The sequence below is a fragment of the Pezoporus wallicus genome, unplaced genomic scaffold (genome assembly GCF_028554395.1).
Source record: "Pezoporus wallicus isolate ANWC-B61680 ecotype Strahan unplaced genomic scaffold, APGP_CSIRO_Pwel_v1 contig_6672, whole genome shotgun sequence".
Classification (NCBI taxonomy): domain Eukaryota; kingdom Metazoa; phylum Chordata; class Aves; order Psittaciformes; family Psittacidae; genus Pezoporus; species Pezoporus wallicus.
In genome coordinates this window covers 422,531-444,083 of record NW_026641070.1, presented here as the reverse complement: position 1 = coordinate 444,083, position 21,553 = coordinate 422,531, and the positions used below count along the sequence as shown (strand labels likewise).

General features: G+C 34.9%; 1 protein-coding gene across 1 annotated transcript in view; it reads right to left on the bottom strand.

Moving 5' to 3' along the window:
- The window catches only part of LOC130606014 (CUB and sushi domain-containing protein 1), a gene marked incomplete at its 5' end in the record, with an annotated part of 426,016 nt that overhangs the window by 11,921 nt on the left and 392,542 nt on the right, over nucleotides 1-21,553 (bottom strand). Inside the window, 10 exons of the mRNA XM_057421927.1 lie at nucleotides 122-234; nucleotides 1,274-1,435; nucleotides 4,453-4,497; nucleotides 6,151-6,330; nucleotides 7,414-7,525; nucleotides 10,547-10,620; nucleotides 12,606-12,779; nucleotides 13,720-13,893; nucleotides 15,281-15,460; nucleotides 16,325-16,501. Coding sequence (XP_057277910.1) covers nucleotides 122-234; nucleotides 1,274-1,435; nucleotides 4,453-4,497; nucleotides 6,151-6,330; nucleotides 7,414-7,525; nucleotides 10,547-10,620; nucleotides 12,606-12,779; nucleotides 13,720-13,893; nucleotides 15,281-15,460; nucleotides 16,325-16,501 — 1,391 coding nt within the window. The remainder of the gene's footprint in view (nucleotides 1-121; nucleotides 235-1,273; nucleotides 1,436-4,452; nucleotides 4,498-6,150; nucleotides 6,331-7,413; nucleotides 7,526-10,546; nucleotides 10,621-12,605; nucleotides 12,780-13,719; nucleotides 13,894-15,280; nucleotides 15,461-16,324; nucleotides 16,502-21,553) is intronic.

The following is a 21,553-nucleotide window of genomic DNA, read 5'->3' as shown; positions in this document are numbered from 1 at the left end:
TCTACACTGACATCTACAGTGCTGTATTCCATGCTAGTGATATTTGGATAAAGAGGTTTAGGAAGGAAATCACGCTACTTAAAACTCAGCAAGCTTTACCCATAGCAGTCCAGTTACTTACATAACCATCTAGTGCCCAGTTGTCATTTTCAAATGTGCTAACCAAAATCTCACTAGGTCCTTTAATCTGAAAAACTTTCAAGAGCAAATGGGCTTCTTCTTTCTTGTAAACACCTAGTAACATGAAGGAGGTAACACATGTCTTTTAAACTTTTTTTTTTTAACGTTTATTCAAATATCCTGTCAAAGCAAAGTATATTGATTTAGAACTAAAATATTTTGTAGAAAACATTTTGTAATAACAGAATTTTATAACCTGCACAACAAGATTTCAAGTGCTGTAATAGCAGGATCTTATTTTACTGATCTTTTGCCCACATTGTATTTGATAATAGAATGCAAAGATGGTTTTGTGCGGTTTAATTTTACACAGAAATGGGCAAGAATATTTTCCTTTTTGCACAGTATTTCAATAATTCTGAATAAAGATAGAATTTCCTTGAACAGGAAAAAATTGGATATAACTCACATAACAATATATTGCTATAGCAAATATCAATAGTGCAAGGAATGAAAATTTGCCATTTGTTATTTGGCAGCCAACTCCTGAAATCCTCTCTGAACTCTCAGCCTTAAAAGGTACTGATACCTGATAATGTCCTTTCCAAATGTAACTGTGATCAGAAGTTAACTTAGAAGTTCAAAGTCATATTTGCAGAAAGGAATGCACAATGTTGATTATGTTATGCATAAGTTCCTAAGATATTTTTTCAGTTATCTAATTTAACTAAGTTAGTAATCTGTGCCTATTTTATGTTATGACATTATCAAGATCATATTGCTTTCAAGCAGACCTTAATCACTATTGAATAAAAGAGCTTTCCAATGGTACAGTTCTTAAAATTCCTACAAACTCTTTGTCTGCTTCTTTGTGAGTTGTGAGTTCAACACATCAATACTATCCAACAGTCTGAGATGAAAAAAATCTACTCAATATTCATTTGAAGCGGAAAAAAAAAATATGGGTGACCACATGTAAATTGACTGAATTTTGTGCAGACCATTACATTAGGTTTTTTCTTTTTTGCAAAATAAGCAGAAAAACATTTTTGTGAAAACATTTTTTGTTTTGTGTTTGGCAGAAAATGCGACAAAACTGAACAGAAAAAAAAAATTCCAAACCAGCTGTTTAAACATCCAATTCTGAACCTACCTGATAGTTTGATCTGTATGTTGGACGCCTCAGTGAATGTGGCATTCACTTTGCTGCTTGTAGTATTGAACCAATCAACAGTCAGAGTAGCAGGCTGTCTTTTTCCTAAATATTCATAAAACCCTTTCCACAGTGAATTTATAAAAAACACATCTGAGGGAACTAAATAAAAGTGGGAAAAAAAGAAGCAAAGAAAGGAGTTAACTACAACAAAGTAGCAATCTTTCTAGCCACTCTTAGGTTCTTTATTTTTTCTGTTACAGCATCAATCCACTGGTCTAAGGAGGTATTACAGTAAAAATTTTACAGCAGTAAAGACAATATGTTGGAACTAAATGATCTTAAGGTCCTTTCCAACCCTAACTATTCTATGATTTTATGATTCTATGATAATGACCTTTTGACACAACTGCCTACTGTATACTACACCTGTCCATTACCATACTACACTTGTCCATTACTCTTCCCCTAAAGCCCTATAGCTTTAAGGTATGATGAAAAAAAGGAGAATAATTTTCTGAAGTCAGGGAGTCTGGAAGGAGACACTGTCTTAGGCCATATATTTTGTTTCATGAATCTATTAAACAGTATGCGTGATTTTCAACTGAGTGTCAAATGAATATTCAGTTGAATTCACTGGATTCCAGACACAGTTTAGCACAAGTTCCTTGTTAGTCATTTTTAGAGTCCACATCTTTTTGTTGTACAGTATGACCACACCTGTGAACAGAGAAGTTGCCAGAACAGGGAACAGTTTTGATTTAAAATAAAGGGATTTGCTTCTCTGAAACTGCAGTTCAAATAATCTGAAGTGAAATCCCCTAAAATGAAGTATGAATTACAGGAAAACATATAGGTATTTGAGTCATTCATTTGATGTTATTGATATTTTTCCTCTATAGAAAAAAACCTAAATATTTAGAGGTCATTAAATGTTGTATTTTAAATATTTCTCTCTGCTTTTAATTAAAACTGTGTGTCTGAAGTTGTTCTCATGAAGGTGAACATCTAGTATTACTGGCATGAACCTGACAAGTACTATGTAAGACTCTTCTAAAGGAGCAAAGACCATACTTCTTTTGTCACATTCAACATCGTCACATAGTTTCTCTATCCACTGTAACGGTCAATAATAGTACCATTTGCAAATTATATATATAATTTTCAAAATAGTACCATTGACTCAATATTTACAGAATTTGCACTTGCTGCAGATGGACAGAACCAGTAGGGAAAGAAAATAAATTTCTGCTTGATAAAAGTTAAAATACAAGTGCTGCAGTCTCATGGATGTTGCTGAGGAATTGGAGTCTGACTCATTTCTGCTGAACCCTTGCAATGTCCCTGCCTTTCCCACCCACTGTGGGCAAATATAGAATGAGAAAAAAGAACTGGGTATTATCATACTAATTCTGCACCAACCGTGGATTCTCCTCAGAACACTGCAAATGGGGAAATCAACAGCTGCTCACTAGAAAAGCTTCAAAACTATTTTTACAAAGACTACATATACAAAGCACTGAGAGCCATGGGAGCCAAATACAATATTGTAGTTCTTAAACTTCACATTGGTATTGTAAGAATTCTTTAGTCACAACTTATACTTAATTATAATTTACAGTAAAAATGATAGTTACTATAAGTTATGAAAACATTAACTTTGGCCAAAAAAAAACCACGTGACTTAATAAGCAGAATTTGTATTCAACTATCCACAGAAATATGAATCTTTTCTGTTACAAAACTCTACTTTAGCAATATTATTCATGTCATCTAAAATACAGATAGCAGCATTCTGGAATTCTACCAGAAGCCAAGGAAAGACATAGTGTTCTATACTAAAGAGAATTCACATTTTTAAAAGACATTAATAATTGTGCAGACTTAAAACTTTTCCTTGTTAATGACAGTCATCTGTTACACAGCTTCAGTTCTCTGCTTGCAATTATTAGCCTTCTCAATCATAATCTTAACAGTGCCTTTCAAACAGTACTTACTTATCAAAAGTATTTATAAGGGAAACAATGTGATGTGAATTGATACTGATGCTCTGCATAGTGAATATATTTGGAGATTTGGTCTGTATTTTAATTTGGCATTGAAACTTCAAAATCTGTGTGATAGCAGATTAATGCGTACCTTAGGTGTTCAGTGAGGCGAATCTTCCAGTAAACGAAGACTGTTTATTAATTATAATGAATGCATATTATATCCTGCTTTATTGTGAGTCTGCAGAAGTAATGCATTTGAGAAGAACTCTCAATAATAAACTCACCAGTAAGGTTAATTATTAGGAGAAATAGCTTTTTATCCCATCTACTTTACAGAATCCTTCTGTGAACTGCCTTGAGTGTGAACTATTAATCTTATTTTCCCTGCAGCTTGCTAAAATTCAGAATATAGAATTGCAAGCTCATTCATTTGGTGAAAGCTCTGCTTACGGTTAAATAAGACAGTAAAAAAAATTGGGCCTTTCATTTTCTGAAAATTATTGAGCCTAAAAAGAACTACATCAAGGATTTCACTGATGTATTTTTCTATTTTGACACTGGCAAGAGGAAAAAGTTAACTGCACACAAATTAGGAAGCCCTACCTTGGAGTACCTTGAGAGTTTCTATGAAATTAAGGCCATTACAATTTTGAAACCTGATTGGATTTTTTGTGGTTTGGTTTTGTGTTTTTTTTTGTTTGGTTTGGTTTGTTGTTCTTCTTGTTGTTGGTTGTGTTTTTTTTTTTTTGTTTGGTTTGTTTTTTTTTTTTTTGTGTGTGTTTTCTTGCAAGACTTGCAAGGAAAAGGGCAGAACTTTGACTAAACCAAATCCCCACAATTACAATCTAAGCTCATTATAAGGCTCTCCATTACAGCAATCTCTGATATAAAACTATATGAAGTCTGGGGTTTGTGTATATATGTTTTATCTTTTTTGTTTGACAGGTTTTTTTTGTGGCATTCACAAAATTGTTACTGTAGAAATTAAAAAAAAAATGCTGTTTGGGAAATAATTTTATAGAATACATTTTACATGGCCTCTGTTATTATGAAAGACCTCAATATTTATATTCCTTTGAAATGAGTAATAATTAAGTTAAATATTGAAAATAGTTTTATTATCCATAACAACCTAGGGTGCAAATCAATTGAATTTATTTAGTTCTAAAACTTTTCTTGTATACAAACCTGGAGTTTTAGTTATTGTTTCATTAACTTCTCTCACTCCTTTACCTACAAGTAAAAAGACAAATTATCACTTTCATGAATATATTTGTTGTTTGGTTTTTTTTTCCTTTTTAAAATAGAATGTCAAAACAATGCCTGATGGATGCAATCATCTCTTATCCAATAAAGCCATATTTAAAACAGAAATACCTAGTCTTGAATACTTTACATGTTCAAACCTACAGATTTACACAAAACGAGCAGAAAATAATTTAGGTAAACAACATTTTTACTGTGGAAAGTTGTCTGGCTAGCAAAGTATTTCATGCATTTAGACCTAATTTTTTTATATCAGTCCCAGTGCTATAAAAGAGAGCCTTATAGAGGGGAGAAATACTATAACTAATTATGATAATAGCATATTAAATATAGTGAATATTGTGTTAATAAAAATTGATGCATTTATGACACAAACCAGCAAGTGCCAGGTTGCTGGATTAAGATGACAGGATCAGATATCATGGGAAAGGATCACTAATGGTGTCGCTTGCTATATTTCTGGTACACTCAGTAGTTACGTCCACTGACCCAAGATCAAGTTCTGGCCTCATATTATCAGCCACTTTAAAAAGACTAATGTCCTCAAGGAATAATTGGTCTTGCATGCTTTGTTTTATTTTTCTGAAAATTCACTCACTGGACTGATCAAGTACTAAGCACAAAAAATGTGGGGCACTCTCGGATGATTATGCCTAAAGACTGTAAGACAATTTAAAGCAAACAAAAAACAAACAAACAAACAAAAAAGAATTCTTGTTTATACAAATATTCCCTATTTATCTTTTTTTTTTAGAAAAAGGGAATTAAAAAACATAAGATTGTTTTTCTTAATTTATTAATTATATATAGTACCCGTGAAAAATCACCCTTTAAGGAATTAGAAGTTTTATGTGTAGATCACTTAGCTTGACAATGTTGAAACAAAGTCTACTCATACATTAATGAAAACCAAAATATTCTTCAAACATCAAGCCTATCGAGCGTTCTTTGACATATCAGAATTAAAAATCATGTTGCAAAATCTTTTCCATGGCATCTGACAATTTTTTTTTATTCATATTTTAAATGTTTGGGTTTTTTTTTTCCCTTAATCAGGAACTTACAGCCATGTTTATTTGCATTTGAAGAGCAAATTTAGCCCTCATAACTATGTACATAGAGCTACTCTAGCAAAATTCTATGAAATTTACATTGATGTAGATAAAAGTGGAAACTGGTGCTAATATGTTATTTAATTATTATTTTTTAATTTTATTGTTCATTTTTTATTTTAGAAGATTTTCTTAGACAAAAGCCTACTTGAATGAATCTGAAGTCATATATTAACACTGAATACAATGAAATACTCTTTAGGACTGTGACATAAAAATGATTAGAAGTAGTACTTTATATTGTTTAGGTTTTCTTTGCACTTGTTAAGGGTAAACTGATGTATGCATGACTGTGCATTTCCACACACATATTGCCATGTTTTCCTCCATGAGTTCTAGATGCTGCCTTCACTGAGTCCTTTACTGTTTCTTTCATCAAGTAAAAGCTGTTGTGTCATATGCTTCTTTAAAGAGTAAGTGGATAAAATTAATCCTACTACATAAAAATGTCAGGGAAAATTAAATCAAACAAAATTGGGCCCAACAAATCACTTGAGTATTTACTTACTTTTACAAATAGGTGATTTTCCTGTCCATTTCATATCTGGTTTACATGTCCGATGCTCTGATCCACCAGCAAGAAAAAATCCTGGCTGACAGGTATACACCAAAGTATACCCTAAAGTAGGAAGATCTATTGCTTTCACATCTACGTGTGCTGGTGTCTCTGGCTGCCTGCAAGCATGAGCTGCAAAGGGTTTTTTAGAGTTAGCAAAAGTAGTGGTAAACAGTTTTCATAGGATCTTAGAGCATACCATTTAAAAAAAAAAGCATTTCAATTTACTCCCTTTCATTATATGAACTTGGTACACCTTTTAGAAATGTTAAGTAACTATTACTTGTAAACTAACACTCAGAATATAGTTTTATTGTGGGAAGATGGAAATGATACTATCATACTTTCTTAAACAATACACCAAAATTAAATGATGATAGCAAACAGAGAAGTGTTAAACTGAATGTAATCACATGCCACTATACTAGTGCAATGATTGGCTCTGTGAATTATGGTACTGTCACAGCTTCAAACATCACTTCCACTCAATGTTTTGAAAACTATAGAGTGGTTATTGTGCTAAATAAATTCATTATACATTTTTACTGAAAGAAACGTTCTGTAGGAAGGCTTTGTCATAGTACATTGTAACAGATACAGTTGTTTGTATGCTTCTTTCTCTGTGCCACATGATGTCCATTTATAACAACCCAAAGATGATTTGAAATAGGGTAAAAATCTAATGTCATTCTAATTAATTACTTTTAGCTTAGATAAGTGTATTTTAATGCAATAGTTATTTGATGTCATCCAACACATTCAGAGCTGTAAATGCACTAATCATTTGCACACCCCTATATAGCCCCGAAACCCTGAATTTAGTTAATTCTAATTTATGATTCACAAAATACTAGCTGACAAAATAGCCCCATGCATATTTCAGGACACTGCTTGTTGTATATAAATCCAACACACACAAAAACCCCTAGATTAATTTAAAGCAGCTAATGCAGTGGGTTAATGAGGGCAGACATTTTTGAGCAAAACTGATAGAATTAATTGTGAACTTCATGAGTAAAAATCTGAAAAATCTTACTTTAATATCTCAAATACATCTTTAGTCTTAGAATAGGAAACAAAAACATTTAAAATACTATATTAAATAAAGTTTAGTTTTCTGGAGCACATAATTTATTATGAATTTCCACATGCATCACTTTCTAACTCTTTCAAAATTGCAGTGTTCTTACTAATTAGATAAGAAACCAGACTTACGAATGCATTCAGACTGTATGCCACTCCACGTTAAGTTAGCAAGACAAGAACGGGTGGTAGATCCCTGAATATGATAACCTTTTCTGCATCTGAAAAAGACTGTGCTCCCAACCTAAGGATCAAAACAGAATATCAGAAGAAAGAGGCATCCATCATGTGTAATTAAATATCAAGACAGTGATATGCTACTAGACATTTTTTTTAATAAAGATGTCCCCTTTTTACAGTTTCTGGAGTTAAACATTTTTCTTTTTTTTTTTTTTTTAGGTGATGAAAAGTTTGAGCAATTGATCTTTTATAACATTATTTTAAAGAAGTTGAAAAATATTAACAAGGCTGTGAACATGGAAAAGGGCTCTTCAGACACTTCAGCTTATTTGTTTACCAGTGTGACAGAAGCACACTAAAGGACATAGATGTCTCTTTCTATTGCACATCACTGCATACACTTCAATAGAACTTGTCCATAAAGTCTGGTTCAAAGGTTTCTCGTTGTGTGTGTCAACTAACCATGGGTTTTAACAAGAAGAAAAAACTACAAAGAACTGTTCAATCTATGAATGAATTTGCCAGAGAAAACTCCAGACTTACAGTGCATTTGTTACTATAAACTTTTAAAAGTTTTTCTTAAAATGTTCAACTAGCAGAGTGATGTTATGGAAGGCCTTCCTATGTTCAACTGCGATACCTATCTAAGAATAAAATGTAATATAACTGAGAAAACTCTCTTTAGAATTTCACTGAGAATAAAAAAGTATGAAAACTGGATAGAAAATTGCATGAGATGAAGATTGTTCATAATAGAATAGAGAGAGAGGTTGTGTGGCAAGTTCTAGCAGAACGGATTTATTGATAGTATTGACAAAAGTAACCAGAATACAACTACACATTTAAGCATGCAGGGCTGACCAGTAAAGCATTGCTTTGGATTTGGATCAAACATCTTAGCAATAAATATGATTGGATGAAATAATTAAAAAATTACAAAATTAATATTATTTGAAATACAACTTATTAATAAAGTAATATCACATGGACAAATGCAAGTAAGTTGCAAGTGATCAATGCATTTTAGTAGAATAGCTTGCACATATATAAATGCAGATAGCTTTACACTCCAAATGCCATAGTAGGACTTCCATGGACATTAAAACCAGGAAGCTATCTTCAAAAGTGGTTACCCATTAAATATATTCTCAGTTACATAAAAACAGGTTATCATCATGATAGATGCTCAGTAAATGCAACACCAGTTCTTCCTGAAGTAGCTTGGGAAATTCACTGGTATTTTTAAAGGTCATATCACTGAGATGGCTTTGTAGACTTATCTCTTTGTAACTTTTAAAAAATATATTAATCTCTCTATCTTGCTAAGGACACACAGCATGTCTGTAACAGAGCTGAGCACAAAGTGTAGCTGGTCTTGACTCTAAGTCATCTTGCTTCTTGTGAAATAGCCAATTCTTGTATAAGTAAGTAATGATGAGCTGCAAATCTTTCCTTACTGATCGAAAAGACCAAGAGAAAAATAATTATGTCTAGGTTCAAGGTAGTTACTGAGTTATATTTCTCATTTTACAGGTAAAAGTAAAAATAAAAGCAGTGCACTCTTTGTATAATAGTTGAAAGCAAAACATTGAAGCCATTTGAAAGTCACAGCCCAGTGAAGCATAAAAGGCACAAATTAATGGGGCAAGACAGGATGCTGGTACATAGGGGAAAAACCCCTTCAAAGGCCTGCTGCCTGTCATCACACCTTTCTGTAATGAGGGAAGACTGTTAAAAGTTGATTTATAGAAACTTGGCTAGGTCATAGAAACAGGAAGACCCACTAATCACATAAGGCAAAAAATCCCCAAAACCTACTTCAGTAGTAACTGGAGAGATGACTACATCTTGTTGTACCAGAGAGTGTTCTGAGACTGAAAGCATGTACCTGAGAAAGACTAAATATGGAACAGATGAAGACATACTACTGCCTTTACAGGTGAATGAGAAAATTAGCCTTTATGTTATACAGACACTAGTACAGTGAATTTGCCAACACAGCTCTGGTATTAAAGAAAACTTGTGGTACAGATAGAAGAGCCAAAGAATTAATAAAAAAATCTCAACAAATCCCTATTCAAACTAGGTGCAAAGATTAGAGTTGAAGTGACGCGGACAGGTACAGTGTGAAGATGAGACAACAGACAGAAAGGCAACTGTACCCATTACTAGAAAAAAAACCACCTTAAGGATGAGGCCACAAAATGTGGTGAGGGAAGAAGTGCCTTAGCATCTTCAAGCCAGGCAGGAGCAGAAGATCAAAGCTGACAGCTACAGCAATGACAGACAGCACAACTACAGGTGAGGGAGTGTACCAATAACCAGAGGAGCTTACATAAAGGACTTTTTGAAAACCAGTTCTACTAACTTGATCGCAACAGTATGCTGCCTTAGGTTTAGAAATGAGCAGGAAACCCGAACAGAAAATATTTTGCAATCCAATCACAAATATTTCTACCTGAAGAATCTATCCACATGAGGTTAATTAATCCATATAATGACTGTGGATTGGTAATTGTTGCATCTACTTTTATTTCCTGTCACTTTTCTGTCACTTCATAAACTAATAATTTGGAAATTACAGAAAGGGCATTCATCAAACAGAACCTGGACCCAATGCATAGAATAATTTTATTTTTTCTGACTGAATAAAATGTAACATGAATTGCTAATTTAGTAAAGCCATTTGCTAAATTTTTTGTCAAGGGCTACATGGCCTTTGGATCAGGCAGGTCTTTGGTTGTTAGGTATTTACTGACTATTCATCAATGTATGAAAGAATTAAGATCATAAATCAAAGTAATTATGTCATATCATACTAGGTTTTCAATTTATAAATTGCCCTCCCTGCTTAAGTCTCCTGAAGAACTGAATATATGATATATTGCAAAGTTGCAAGGTCTTTCTTTAAGCTGCATAGTTAAAAAAAAAACAAAACCAACCTGGAATGAAGCATGAGTTTTTATTAAAAAGGTGTGAAAATTTCCTAAGGTTTACATCAGACATTTAAGCCTACAGATAATATATTTGTAATTATTAAATGCATCTTAATTTTAGAAAGCTAATAAATAAAAGAAAGAATTACCTCATAACCTCTGGAACTGTTTTGTATTCCAAAATGTGGAGTACCTGGGTCTGAACACGTATTGTGAGCTGGATCTAATGTGAAATGTAAAACATAACAGATGTTATTATGGTATGGAAAGAATAAAACTTTTGGCAAAGATTAAGTAATTTCATCAATGCCTAGTGATGACAAGAACTGAATTTTTAATGGAATATGTTGTATTTCCAATTAAGTTACCAAGACAGGTCACAGTACTTTGTTTCAGAATACTGCCATTATTTTAAGGCATTTTTGCAAGTATCTTTGGCAGTGTAGCCTTTAGAGTTAGGACTGCATTAATTTTTGCTAAGCTTATGTTTTTAAAACCTTTTGTATATGTAGCATATCCCACTATTCACAATGCATATTGAACATATAGGGAAATAGTATTCTCCTCTTTCCCAAAGAAAAGCTTAACGACTAAGTTAGTTTTCTAAAAAAACCACAAAAACCTCTCAAAACCCAAACCCAAATCTAACCTGCTGTCTTGTAGCAAGTAAAATATTTGAATTTTTGATTTTTTTTCTATGTCATCCAAAAAAAAATGTTTCAAATGGGTTACTACCTCAGTTGTTGCTTCAGAGTGAAAAGACAGTCAGTCCCACCACTAAAAAGGTACACCAACAGAATATAACTGATTATCTGTCAATCCATTTCATAAGTTTAATTTAAGGTAGCCCAAAATTAATTTTGATCCAGCAATGTCCATAATCTAATAGCATATTCACTTTGGGGCTGCTCAGTCATATACACCAGGTAGACAGCACTCTGTCTACCAATGGATCTTTCTATACTATGTGATTGCCTTTTGGGAACCAAGTCTGCATTTGTGCTCACACTGCATTATGAAGAATGCAACTAGGGCCTATTTTAAGGAAATCCTCATTATCCAGAAATAGAAAAGCTTGCCACCGTCTGATCATATGGCACTTCAAGGCATAGTTGTAGATATTGTTCACTGATCTTAACTTTCAAATTGCTTAACAATAGTGCCTGTAAATATTTTAGATGATCTAATATTTTACTTTTAGGGTAATATAAAAATATATCATAACAGAAAAAACTTATGTCTTCAGTGAAGTATTTTCTGTGTATTTCTACAGTATGCTATATAAAATGTAAATCTAAATGTCATTATGGCATTTTCAAATTTGATTCTTTACAATAGACCTGAGATTTAGATTTTGTAAACCTCCTTGCTCCTGTTACAAAACAGAGATGCAAGATGGATTGCCCAGTTTATAAAAAACTATGGGCAGAAGGAGTTTTGAATTCATTATGAAAGAATTATTTTGAGTGTAAACGTCTTAAATTACAAACACAGGCTGCTTCAAATAATCACACTTCCTTACTTTTCTCAGTGTGCCCACCCCAGCTCTTCCACAAAGCCAATAACTCAGCCACAGCAAAATATATAAATGGGTCACAATCCAGATCTAAATGTGTTTGTTTAGAAATATCAAAGACAGTTTTTCTATTCTAACACCAAAATAACTTGAAGCAAATGATGATGTCAGTGGAAGTTACAAGTGTCCAGCATTTCTCCCCGTTAGTTTGCTTACACAACATGCTAAAAGTCAATGAGAAACTGATAGTACTTGGCAGTTTATCAGAATTTTGAAAGATCAGACCCTGCACGCTTTTAAAAACCACTTTCACAAACTCCAATTTTTTTTTATTTAGGATTGGTTCTGACAAATGCCTGTAACTCTTCAGTGGCAGAATCTGGTCTTTAATCTGCCAGTCTTCTGTGCATCTAAAATATTCTAAAAATACATGGAACAAATTTATGTGCTTGCACTTATTGACATTTTGCATTCCCAGCAGACAAGCAATCATGTAAAATTATGAATTAATTCATCTGGGACTGTGCTTATAATGAAATTTTTATACTCAAATATAACATTATTTATCTAGTTCTTTTCGTATTACATACACATTTTCTATATTTGGAAAGCTAACTGCTACATTTATGCTACTGTAATACTTTATCAAGAATATTCTCAGTAGAAACAGCAAAAGTAGTCCTAGTTATTACCAATGCATGTTGGCTGAATTCCACTCCAGGTACCATCTGCTTGACAGAATCTTCTTGAAGAGCCTATTAGAATAAAAGGGGATCTGCACTGAAAGGTAACTTCAGATCTGTAGGTGAAACTTTTTCCATTGAGACGTCCTTCTGCTGGAGTACCAGGATCACCACAAAACACAGCTAATAAATAAAAAAAAGGGGGGGGGGAATTTTATTAAGGAATGCACATGCTTCAACTGAAGTATTGTTTTATGTGCAAGTCAGGCATAGTGAAAAGTGCAAATGCTATGTTCATTTATCTGTGTAGGACTGTAGCTGTAGCTCAGATAAATTCTTGACAGAATTTTAAAATTAACTGATACTGTTATTATAAGCATAAAATTTAACCTGGCAAAATAGACCTTTTAATTGAGACACTTAAATGCTGATTATATTTGGATGACAAAGTAATTTTAAAAATCAGACAATGCTATATTGTAATGCTTCAAAGTGTATCCAGTTCTCATGTCAGTCACCCTCAGATGAGTAGGTTGGAAATTTTTGCCCTAATTAAGAGAAACGAAAAATGTTTGTCAGAGTCCTGACAAGATTTCAAACATTGAAAAAGGTGATTTGGCAGATTTAGAAGAAGCTGAAAAACAAATGCAAACAAGATATGAGGGTATGTAGTCGCCTTCAGATAAGAAAAGAATAATTTAAAAAGAAGATCAAGGCTATGAGCTTAAGGGTTAGGATCCTTGTTTTCGCCTGTTAATGGAAATGGGAACAGGGAAGAAAGAAAAAGTCTAAGGAAAAAATTTAATCATGCTCACCACAAGTCAAATTCAGAACATTCAGAAAGATTATCAGTAAAGAAAATAAATGGTGATGGGTCCAACTGGGCAATAAGGGATGGAGGAGACTTTGGGGAAAGGAAGAAGACCATAACCTTAAATGGGCACAGCCACTCAATTTCATAACAATGTCAACAACATAATAATAACATATGCTTTTTGGAAAAAGCAGGGAGAATTATCTGATCTAGCTGAGTCCTTTTTATACTTTGAGAAACTCACTATAGGCTGAGGCAACTGATTGTAGCTTTGGTGAAGCCCAACACAACTGTAGCCTGAAAACTTACGCAAACATTGTGGGATGTCTCCGCGCCAAACTCCTCGACCCTCACAGGAGAGAATAGCTGTGTTAGATAGCTGATAGCCTTCTGCACAGCTGTAACTCACACTGGCACCCCAGCGATAATCAGATCCTTCCACTTTCCCATAGAGTACTGGTGGAGGGGGGCCACAGGTAATAGCTATGTCACAAAAAAGAGAAGTCACAATTTCAAGACTTTATAGGGTTTTGGAGAACGCAACATAATATCTACTCATATTTTTAAAAATAAAAAGATAAAAAAATTTAATACTGTACAGTTCCAACAAAGCATTCCTGTGCTGACAAAGCAGCCTGTAATAGACAGAAAACCAACTGAAATACAAAAATACAACCTCTAGGTTCAGGAAGACCATGAACTCTAGGTTGCTGGAAGCCAGAAGAGTATATAGCTTACCTAGCTCTGAATCTCTTCACTACATATTCATTACTGATTATTACTGGCAACAGGCTACTGAGCTAAGTAATTTTTTTTTTCAATAAATAAGATTTCTTTAAATAAATATGTTTCTATGATTCTATAATTCTAAATTATAGAATTCTAAAACTTGGATTTTATTTTGAACTAATTTTGCAGCACTTTTTAAAGTCCTTAATATGGCTTTTTTAAATTTACCTACTCATTTTCTAAGGTTTTCAGCACACAATAGACACTGACATTTTGGTAGTCAGTGGCTGCGACTCTTTAAAAATATTTGATGCTTTCCAGCTTCTGAAAGAGTGCCCAGAATGATGAAAACTGGAATGACCAAGTTTATATTTACACATCAGTTCCTTCAACAAAAATCACATCCATAAAATCACTCAGACATTTATTTTTACAACAGAAAATGTGGTCAGTCAAATACAGATGCCAAAATGTAATTAGTAGGCTAGACTTAGACATCACTTAGAGCAGTGCTAGATATGTTGGCAGTCTAGGCCTTTTACAAGCAGAAGACACCCTAGGCTGTTAAATTTACTCCCTCAGCTGCTCTAGTAGTGCTAACAATTTTCACCAGACTGCCTTATTTGCCTTTCAGCCTCATGCCCCCTATGACCTTTATGTTGCCACTTCTAATTAGCTATTTGTGAAGCATCTTTTTGGCTATTTATTATGAGTGCACTACTGCAACAAGGGAATCTTTTACAGAAAATCTGGCTTCTACAAAATTCTGTAAAGGATTACTTTACAGAATTTTGGCCATCTAATCCAAGATAAAAGGTCCCTCCTAGTGTTTCAAACTGAGCATTGTGATAATCTTCATATAAGACTGATTTCATTCTAGTAGTCATTAATGTTGCTATTCTAACTAATATTATAGTACAGCATACGTGCAAAATAAATACAATCTTTACAGAAATACTTATCTAAATGTTTTATTACATTTGCATATTAATTGTCCCAGAAAATATTTTGACAACTTTTTTATAAATTAAGACACTGACTAGTGAATTTCACATATATACTATATATGTACATATATACCTATATACAAAACTATAAAAATACAAAACAGTATTTGTAAACCTATTAAGTTCAAACACACCTTTGCAAATTGGTTTACTCTGGTTCCAAGTGCTATCTTTTGTACAACGCATAGTAGATGAACTGGCAGGCTCCATCAAGTATCCTGGATTGCACTGATAGCTGACTGTCTTATTAAAGGTAAAATCATTTCCAAACTGAATTCCATTTGCTAATCCACCTGGATCTCCACAGCTGATCACTAGCGAGGAAAAGAAAAAAAGGTAGGATTTTTTCAATAAACATGGAATGAAACACTGGACTACATATAGCTAATGTCCTTTTTTTGTAGTGCACAAACGAAAAATTTTGATCAATATGTTTGTCACAAAATTAAACCCATAATCTTTAATTCTTAGTTAAAAATTAGTGGTTTTGAGGCATTTCAATAGTATGGGCCAAATATTATGTTTTTTAAACACAGTACCTTTTTAAACACAGTACCTACCATGGTCTACTTCAGACTGTTATGTTAGTGGTAGTTCTGACAAGAATTTTTTCTCCCTCCATAGTGGGATCTGTCACATTATGCTTAATGTTGACAGTGCAATGTGATTCTAGGCTAAAGGAAACTCTAGAGGAACACCTATTCTTGGAATAATGCTATACTTCAATGTTGATATTCATAAGATAAATAAATACAAAAAGTTGGATACCTATGTATCCACCTTAAAAAAGTTCTGGAAACATCTAGTATTTTTCAAAGGGCATGTACCTTTACCTACATGAAATATCCATGTATTACAAAAGAGAGGAATGAGGAAGAATCATAGAATCATAGAATAGTTAGGGTTGGATAGGACCTTAAGATCATCCAGTTCCAACCCCCCTGCCATGGGCAGGGCCACCTCACACTAAACCATGCCATCCAAGGCTTCATCCAACCTGGCCTTGAACACCACCAGGGATGAAGCATTCACAGCTTCCCTGGGCAACCCATTCCAGTGCCTCACCACCCTAACAGTAAAGAAATGTGTTATTTTATCTAACAAAATAATCATTTTCAGGAGGAAGGCTGGATGGCTTACTACCTTAAAGCTTTAGAGGAAGAAAGTGCATTTCTGACCTGTGCAGTCTGGAGCAGTGCCAGTCCATGTCCCATTAGCAGTACAATGCCTGGTAGTCAATCCTGAAGTTTTGTAACCTTCCCAGCAGGCATAAATAACTGAGCTGGAGAATAATATTCCATCCGTGTATATTATCATACCATTGGCTGGGGTGCCAGGGTTCCCACAAGACACAGCTGTGAAGGAAAGGGTAAAATATATCAGCATTTTCATGATAGCTGACTAACTGGAAAAAGAATTAAAAAAAAAAAGTAGGTCAATAGCCCATCTTTTTAAAAAAACTACATCAAGGTTAGTGAGAAAAAGTTTAATATGTGTATTCTTGAATCAGTATCTTTATTCTCTTTGTTAATATGATCACTTTACTTGCATTTGTTTTGTTTCTTCTATTGCTAATTCAAATAGTTTGCACTGCTTGTTCCATTCCTCCCAATACAGTCACTGGAGAGAAAAAAGGTCAATCAGGACTTTCTGACAGACTTGCTTCTGTTTGACTTTGGGCATGTTCTTCTGTTTTATTCCTGTCTTCTAGTATCTCTTCTTTCAATTGTAAGAATGCATAATCAGTAAACTATGATCTTCCTGACAATTTCTTTTTTTAATCAAGAAAAGTACATACATCCTGTATTGGCCTTCATACCTTTTCAGCATCTGTGGCTATACATTAAGACAATGACTATGTTTCAGCCTGTTACACCCAAAATTTGATAGTCGTGCATTTTACTTTGACTACATGTTGCTTTTCTGGGAGGGTTTAGTAGTTTGGCTGTTTTTCCAATGGACCAGCCAATCTGAGAAGTATTTGTTTGTTTTGAATTTTTCTAACAACTTTTCTGTAAGGCATCTTTATTTGATCATGCTAGCAGACAGGTCACTGGCAGAAATATAATAACATTCCATTGATGGACAGACTACTCCATAGGAATAAATTAAAATAAAACTATCAGGAGGTTAAGAGGTTAATACGGTTAATCAAAACTTATTAAGAAAAGTGCATCTAAATTAAACTCTTTCCTTCAGTCTTCCATGGAGTTATGAGGTGGGTTTTAAGACTGGAAGGGTGTATTTCAACAGTCTTTTGCACAGCTTTCAAGAGCTGGTGACTCCTTTCTACTCTTCTCACAGCACAAGTGTAGTTTCTTGTGAAGTGAAATGATTTGTCTAATACAACAATATGATCGAATATAAGTATGATTAAACTTAATGGCTTGGAATATCACGGTGGATTAGCCTTGGCTAACAACCAAATGCCTACCCAGCCAGTCACTCATTGCCCCCTTCTCAGCAGGAAGGATGACAAATCTCACGGGTTGAGATTAAGACAGGGAAAATGCTTGCTAATTACCACTGAGTGCAAAACAGATGCTACTTGTGAACAATTCCTTTAATTCACTGCCAATTAAACTTGGATAGGGACAAAAAGACAGACATTAAACCAACACCTTTCCTCCCCTCTTTCCCAGAGTTAACTTCATTCTATCATATCAGGCTTCTCTATATGCCCAAGTGCTGTACAAGGGACAGAGGATGGGGAGTTACAGTCACTACACAGCAGTTTGTCTCTGCTGCTCCTTCCTCCTTAGAGAACTGGAGGAATTCCAGCTGTCATTATACCCTGAGCTGCAAAAAAAGAAGCATGGTCCGTGGGTCAAGATTTCCCCCCTCTACTCCACTTTTGTGAGAACCTATCTGGAGTACTGCATCCAGCTCTAGAAGCACAAGAAAGGCATAGACCTGTTGGAGTGGGTCCAGAGGAGGGCTACAAAAATGATCAGAGGGCTGGACACCTCTCTGAAGAAAGGCTGAGAGAGTTGGGACTGTTCAGTCTGGAGAAGAGAAGGTTCTGAAGAGACCTTATTGTGATCTTTCAGGTTGAGTAGGACTTTGAGCAACCTTATCTACTGGAAGATGTTGCTGCCCATGGCAGAGATGTTGGACTAAATTATCTTTCGAGATGCTTTCCAACCCAAACCATTCTATGTTGTTATGCTAACACGAATAAACCAAGTTAAAGACCATGTGCAGATACTGGTCAAGATGGAACACTGAGCTGCATTGAGAAAGTTTAGATGCAATGATTTACAGAATTCATGTCCAGAGAACAAGTCTGCAAATACTTACTTTTGACAAAATGGTAATTTGAGAGTAGCTGACAATAAAATAATCCTTAAACTACTTATAATACTTATTTTACTGATTAAATTCCCTCATATTTCCTTAATTGAATTTATTACATCTTCCTATTTAAGTGACTCACAGAATGGCAGAATCACAGAATGGCTGAGATTGGAAAGGACCTCTGGAGGTAACCTGGACAAGCAAGATCACCAAGTGCTAGTTGCCCAGGAACATATAGAATCATAGAACAGTTAGGGTTGGAAAGGACCTTAAGATCATCTGCTTCCAACCCCCCTGCCATGGGCAGGGACACCTCACACTAAACCATGCCACCCAAGGCTTCATCCAACCTGGCCTTGAACACCACCAGGGATGGAGCATTCACAACTTCCCTGGGCAACCCATTCCAGTGCCTCACCATCCTAACAGTAAAGAATTTCTTCCTTATATCCAATCTAAACTTCTCCTGTTTAAGTTTTAATCCATTAACCCTTGTCCCGTCACTACAGTCCCTAATGAATGGTCCATCCCCAGTATCTCTATAGCCCCTCTTCAGATACGGGAAGGCTGCTAGGAGGTCTATCCAGATGGCTTTTGATTGGTATATCCAGATGGCTTTTGACTGTCTCCAAGGATGGAGACTCCACCACCTCTCTGGGCAACCTGTGCCAACTGCTCAGTCATCCTCACTGTAAAAAAGTATTTCCTGAATTTAAGATCTCCTGTGCACATTGCCTCTGGTCCTGTCCTGAAAAGAGCCTGTGGTGCCATCTTCTGTGCACCCTGACTTCAGATATTCCTGTATGTTGATAGGATTTCCCCTGAGCCTTGTCTTCCTTAGGCTCAACAGCCTCTTTCAGCCTTTCTTCACAGAACAGATGCTTTAGTTCCTTCTTCAACTTAATAGCCCTTTGCTGAACTGTCTCCAGGAAGTCCATGTCTCTCTAGTGAGACAGCTCTAGTGAGGCAGCCAAAACTGGACGCAGCACTCCAGCTGCTGTCTCACCAGTGCTGAGTAAAGGGGAAGGATCACTTCCCTCCTAAGGCAGCATGGGATACTATTAACCTTTGTTGCAGCAAGGACACTTTTCTGAACTTTTTATTCATCTTGGTGTCCTCCAGAAATCCCAACTGGACGGCCTCCAGCATGATAGTTAGAATGTAATAGTGTAGAAGCTTATAATGTAATGGTTATAGATTATAGGATTCATTAAAATGAACACAATTTGCCAATTAAAAATTACTCTGAGTATTACTGATATTTGGAGTAATACCTAATTGTTTTAATGAAGTCTCATTCACTTTTTTAATGTGAAAATTTCAAATACGAAAGAGAAAAATTAAGTAGTTTGGAACTTGAACTTATAGGGTTGAAAAGGTGTTCTTCACCTAATCTCATGCTTATTCATAGTAAACAGGAAACCATTGAAGGAGAAGAGAAAAACTGAAAGTAGGTTTTTTTGACTTTGTGTTTTGGTTTGGTTTTTTTTTCTGTCTGAATTCAGATGGTTGAAGCAAAAAGACAAAGAAAGGAAAAAGAGCAGCATCGAACACCGCTATTTGCCACTGAGTGCTGCTGTCCTACTATACTTAATGTCTTCATGCAAGGGCAGAAAATTGAAAAACTTCAATTTCCTGCTGAAAATACTGATCATATACCCACTGCCATTTTCATACATTTATGGTGATACCTACACTGATAGAAGAGTAGTCTGTGCTGAAGAATACTGCAAAAGAACAATTATTAGATGAGGAGACTGTGATAAAATTCCTAGCTGAAAAAAATATAATGAACAAACCATTTTTTCCTAACTTACATTTTATAATTCAGCATAGCAGACAACAGGTACTACAGAACCCATCAACTACAATCAATTAGACAAAGTAGCTTTTCAAAGATCTTGGAAAACAGGAATTAATTTTAAAACTGAATCTAAGGTCTTCCATTACTGCTTTCTAATTCTGACAGTGCATAAAAAGTGTACACATTTTTTTATTATTTTTTATCTCATTCTAAAATGTGATTTCTGGAAACTTTCTCAGTCGCATTTTATCTGAAAGAGCTAGTGTACAGTGTATCTCATAAAAAACCAGTCTAACTTATGTGGAGAAACAGACATTAATTTATACTTAGTTAAGAATACAACATTATTTTATGATCTGTTCACACACATTACATAGAGAAAATGAAAATATTTCATTGTTAGAAGACGGATGACAGCTTTACTTATCACTCCATTTTCATATCTTCAATCAGATGCATTTGTTTAATTTTACATTTAACTCATGTATGTGTTCTCTACTTTCAGGCTCATTATTTGTTTAACTAGAATTAATTACAACCTCCTCTTAAATATATATTCCAAAACTTTGTAGGTTTGGATGTAGGTTTTCAAGCAAGAAATGAACTGCTTGCAAACTCTTTAATATCAAGTTTCTGCGGAGCAATTTGAAAGCATATTTCTGGCATAGAACTTCTTTTTAATTAAAGAATAGAATGCCATTAATAAATGCCATTCAATGGTGTCACAAATGCCTGTCCTGGGCTCAGCAGGAGCAGTCATTTTTCTCCTTCCTAGTAGCTGGTGCAGTGCTGTGTTTTTTGACTTTCAGCCTGGGAACAGTGCTGATTACACCGATGTTTTCAGTTGTTGCTAAGGAATTTTTAGTCTGACCAAGGACTTTCTGAGTCTTACGCTCTGCCAGGGAGGAGGGGAAGCCGGGAGGAAGCAGAGACAGGACACCTGACCCAAACTAGCCAAAGAGGTATTCCATACCACACCATGTCACGCCCGGAATGTTGAACCGAGGGAGTTACCCAGAAGGGCTAGATCCCTGCTGGGATCAGGCTGGGTATCAATCGGCGGGTGCTGAGCAGTTGTACTCTCTTCCTTTGTTATTTCCCGTATCATTATTATCATTGGTGGTAGCAGCAGTCTTTTGTGTTATACCTTAGTTACTGGACTGTTCTTATCTCAACCCGTGGGAGCTACATTCTTTTGATTATCCTCCCCATCCCTCCAGGAGGTGGGGGGAGGAAGGGGGGTGGAGTGAGAGAGCGAGCTGCGTGGCTGGTCTTAAACCACGACAATGCCAATAGTATCAACACC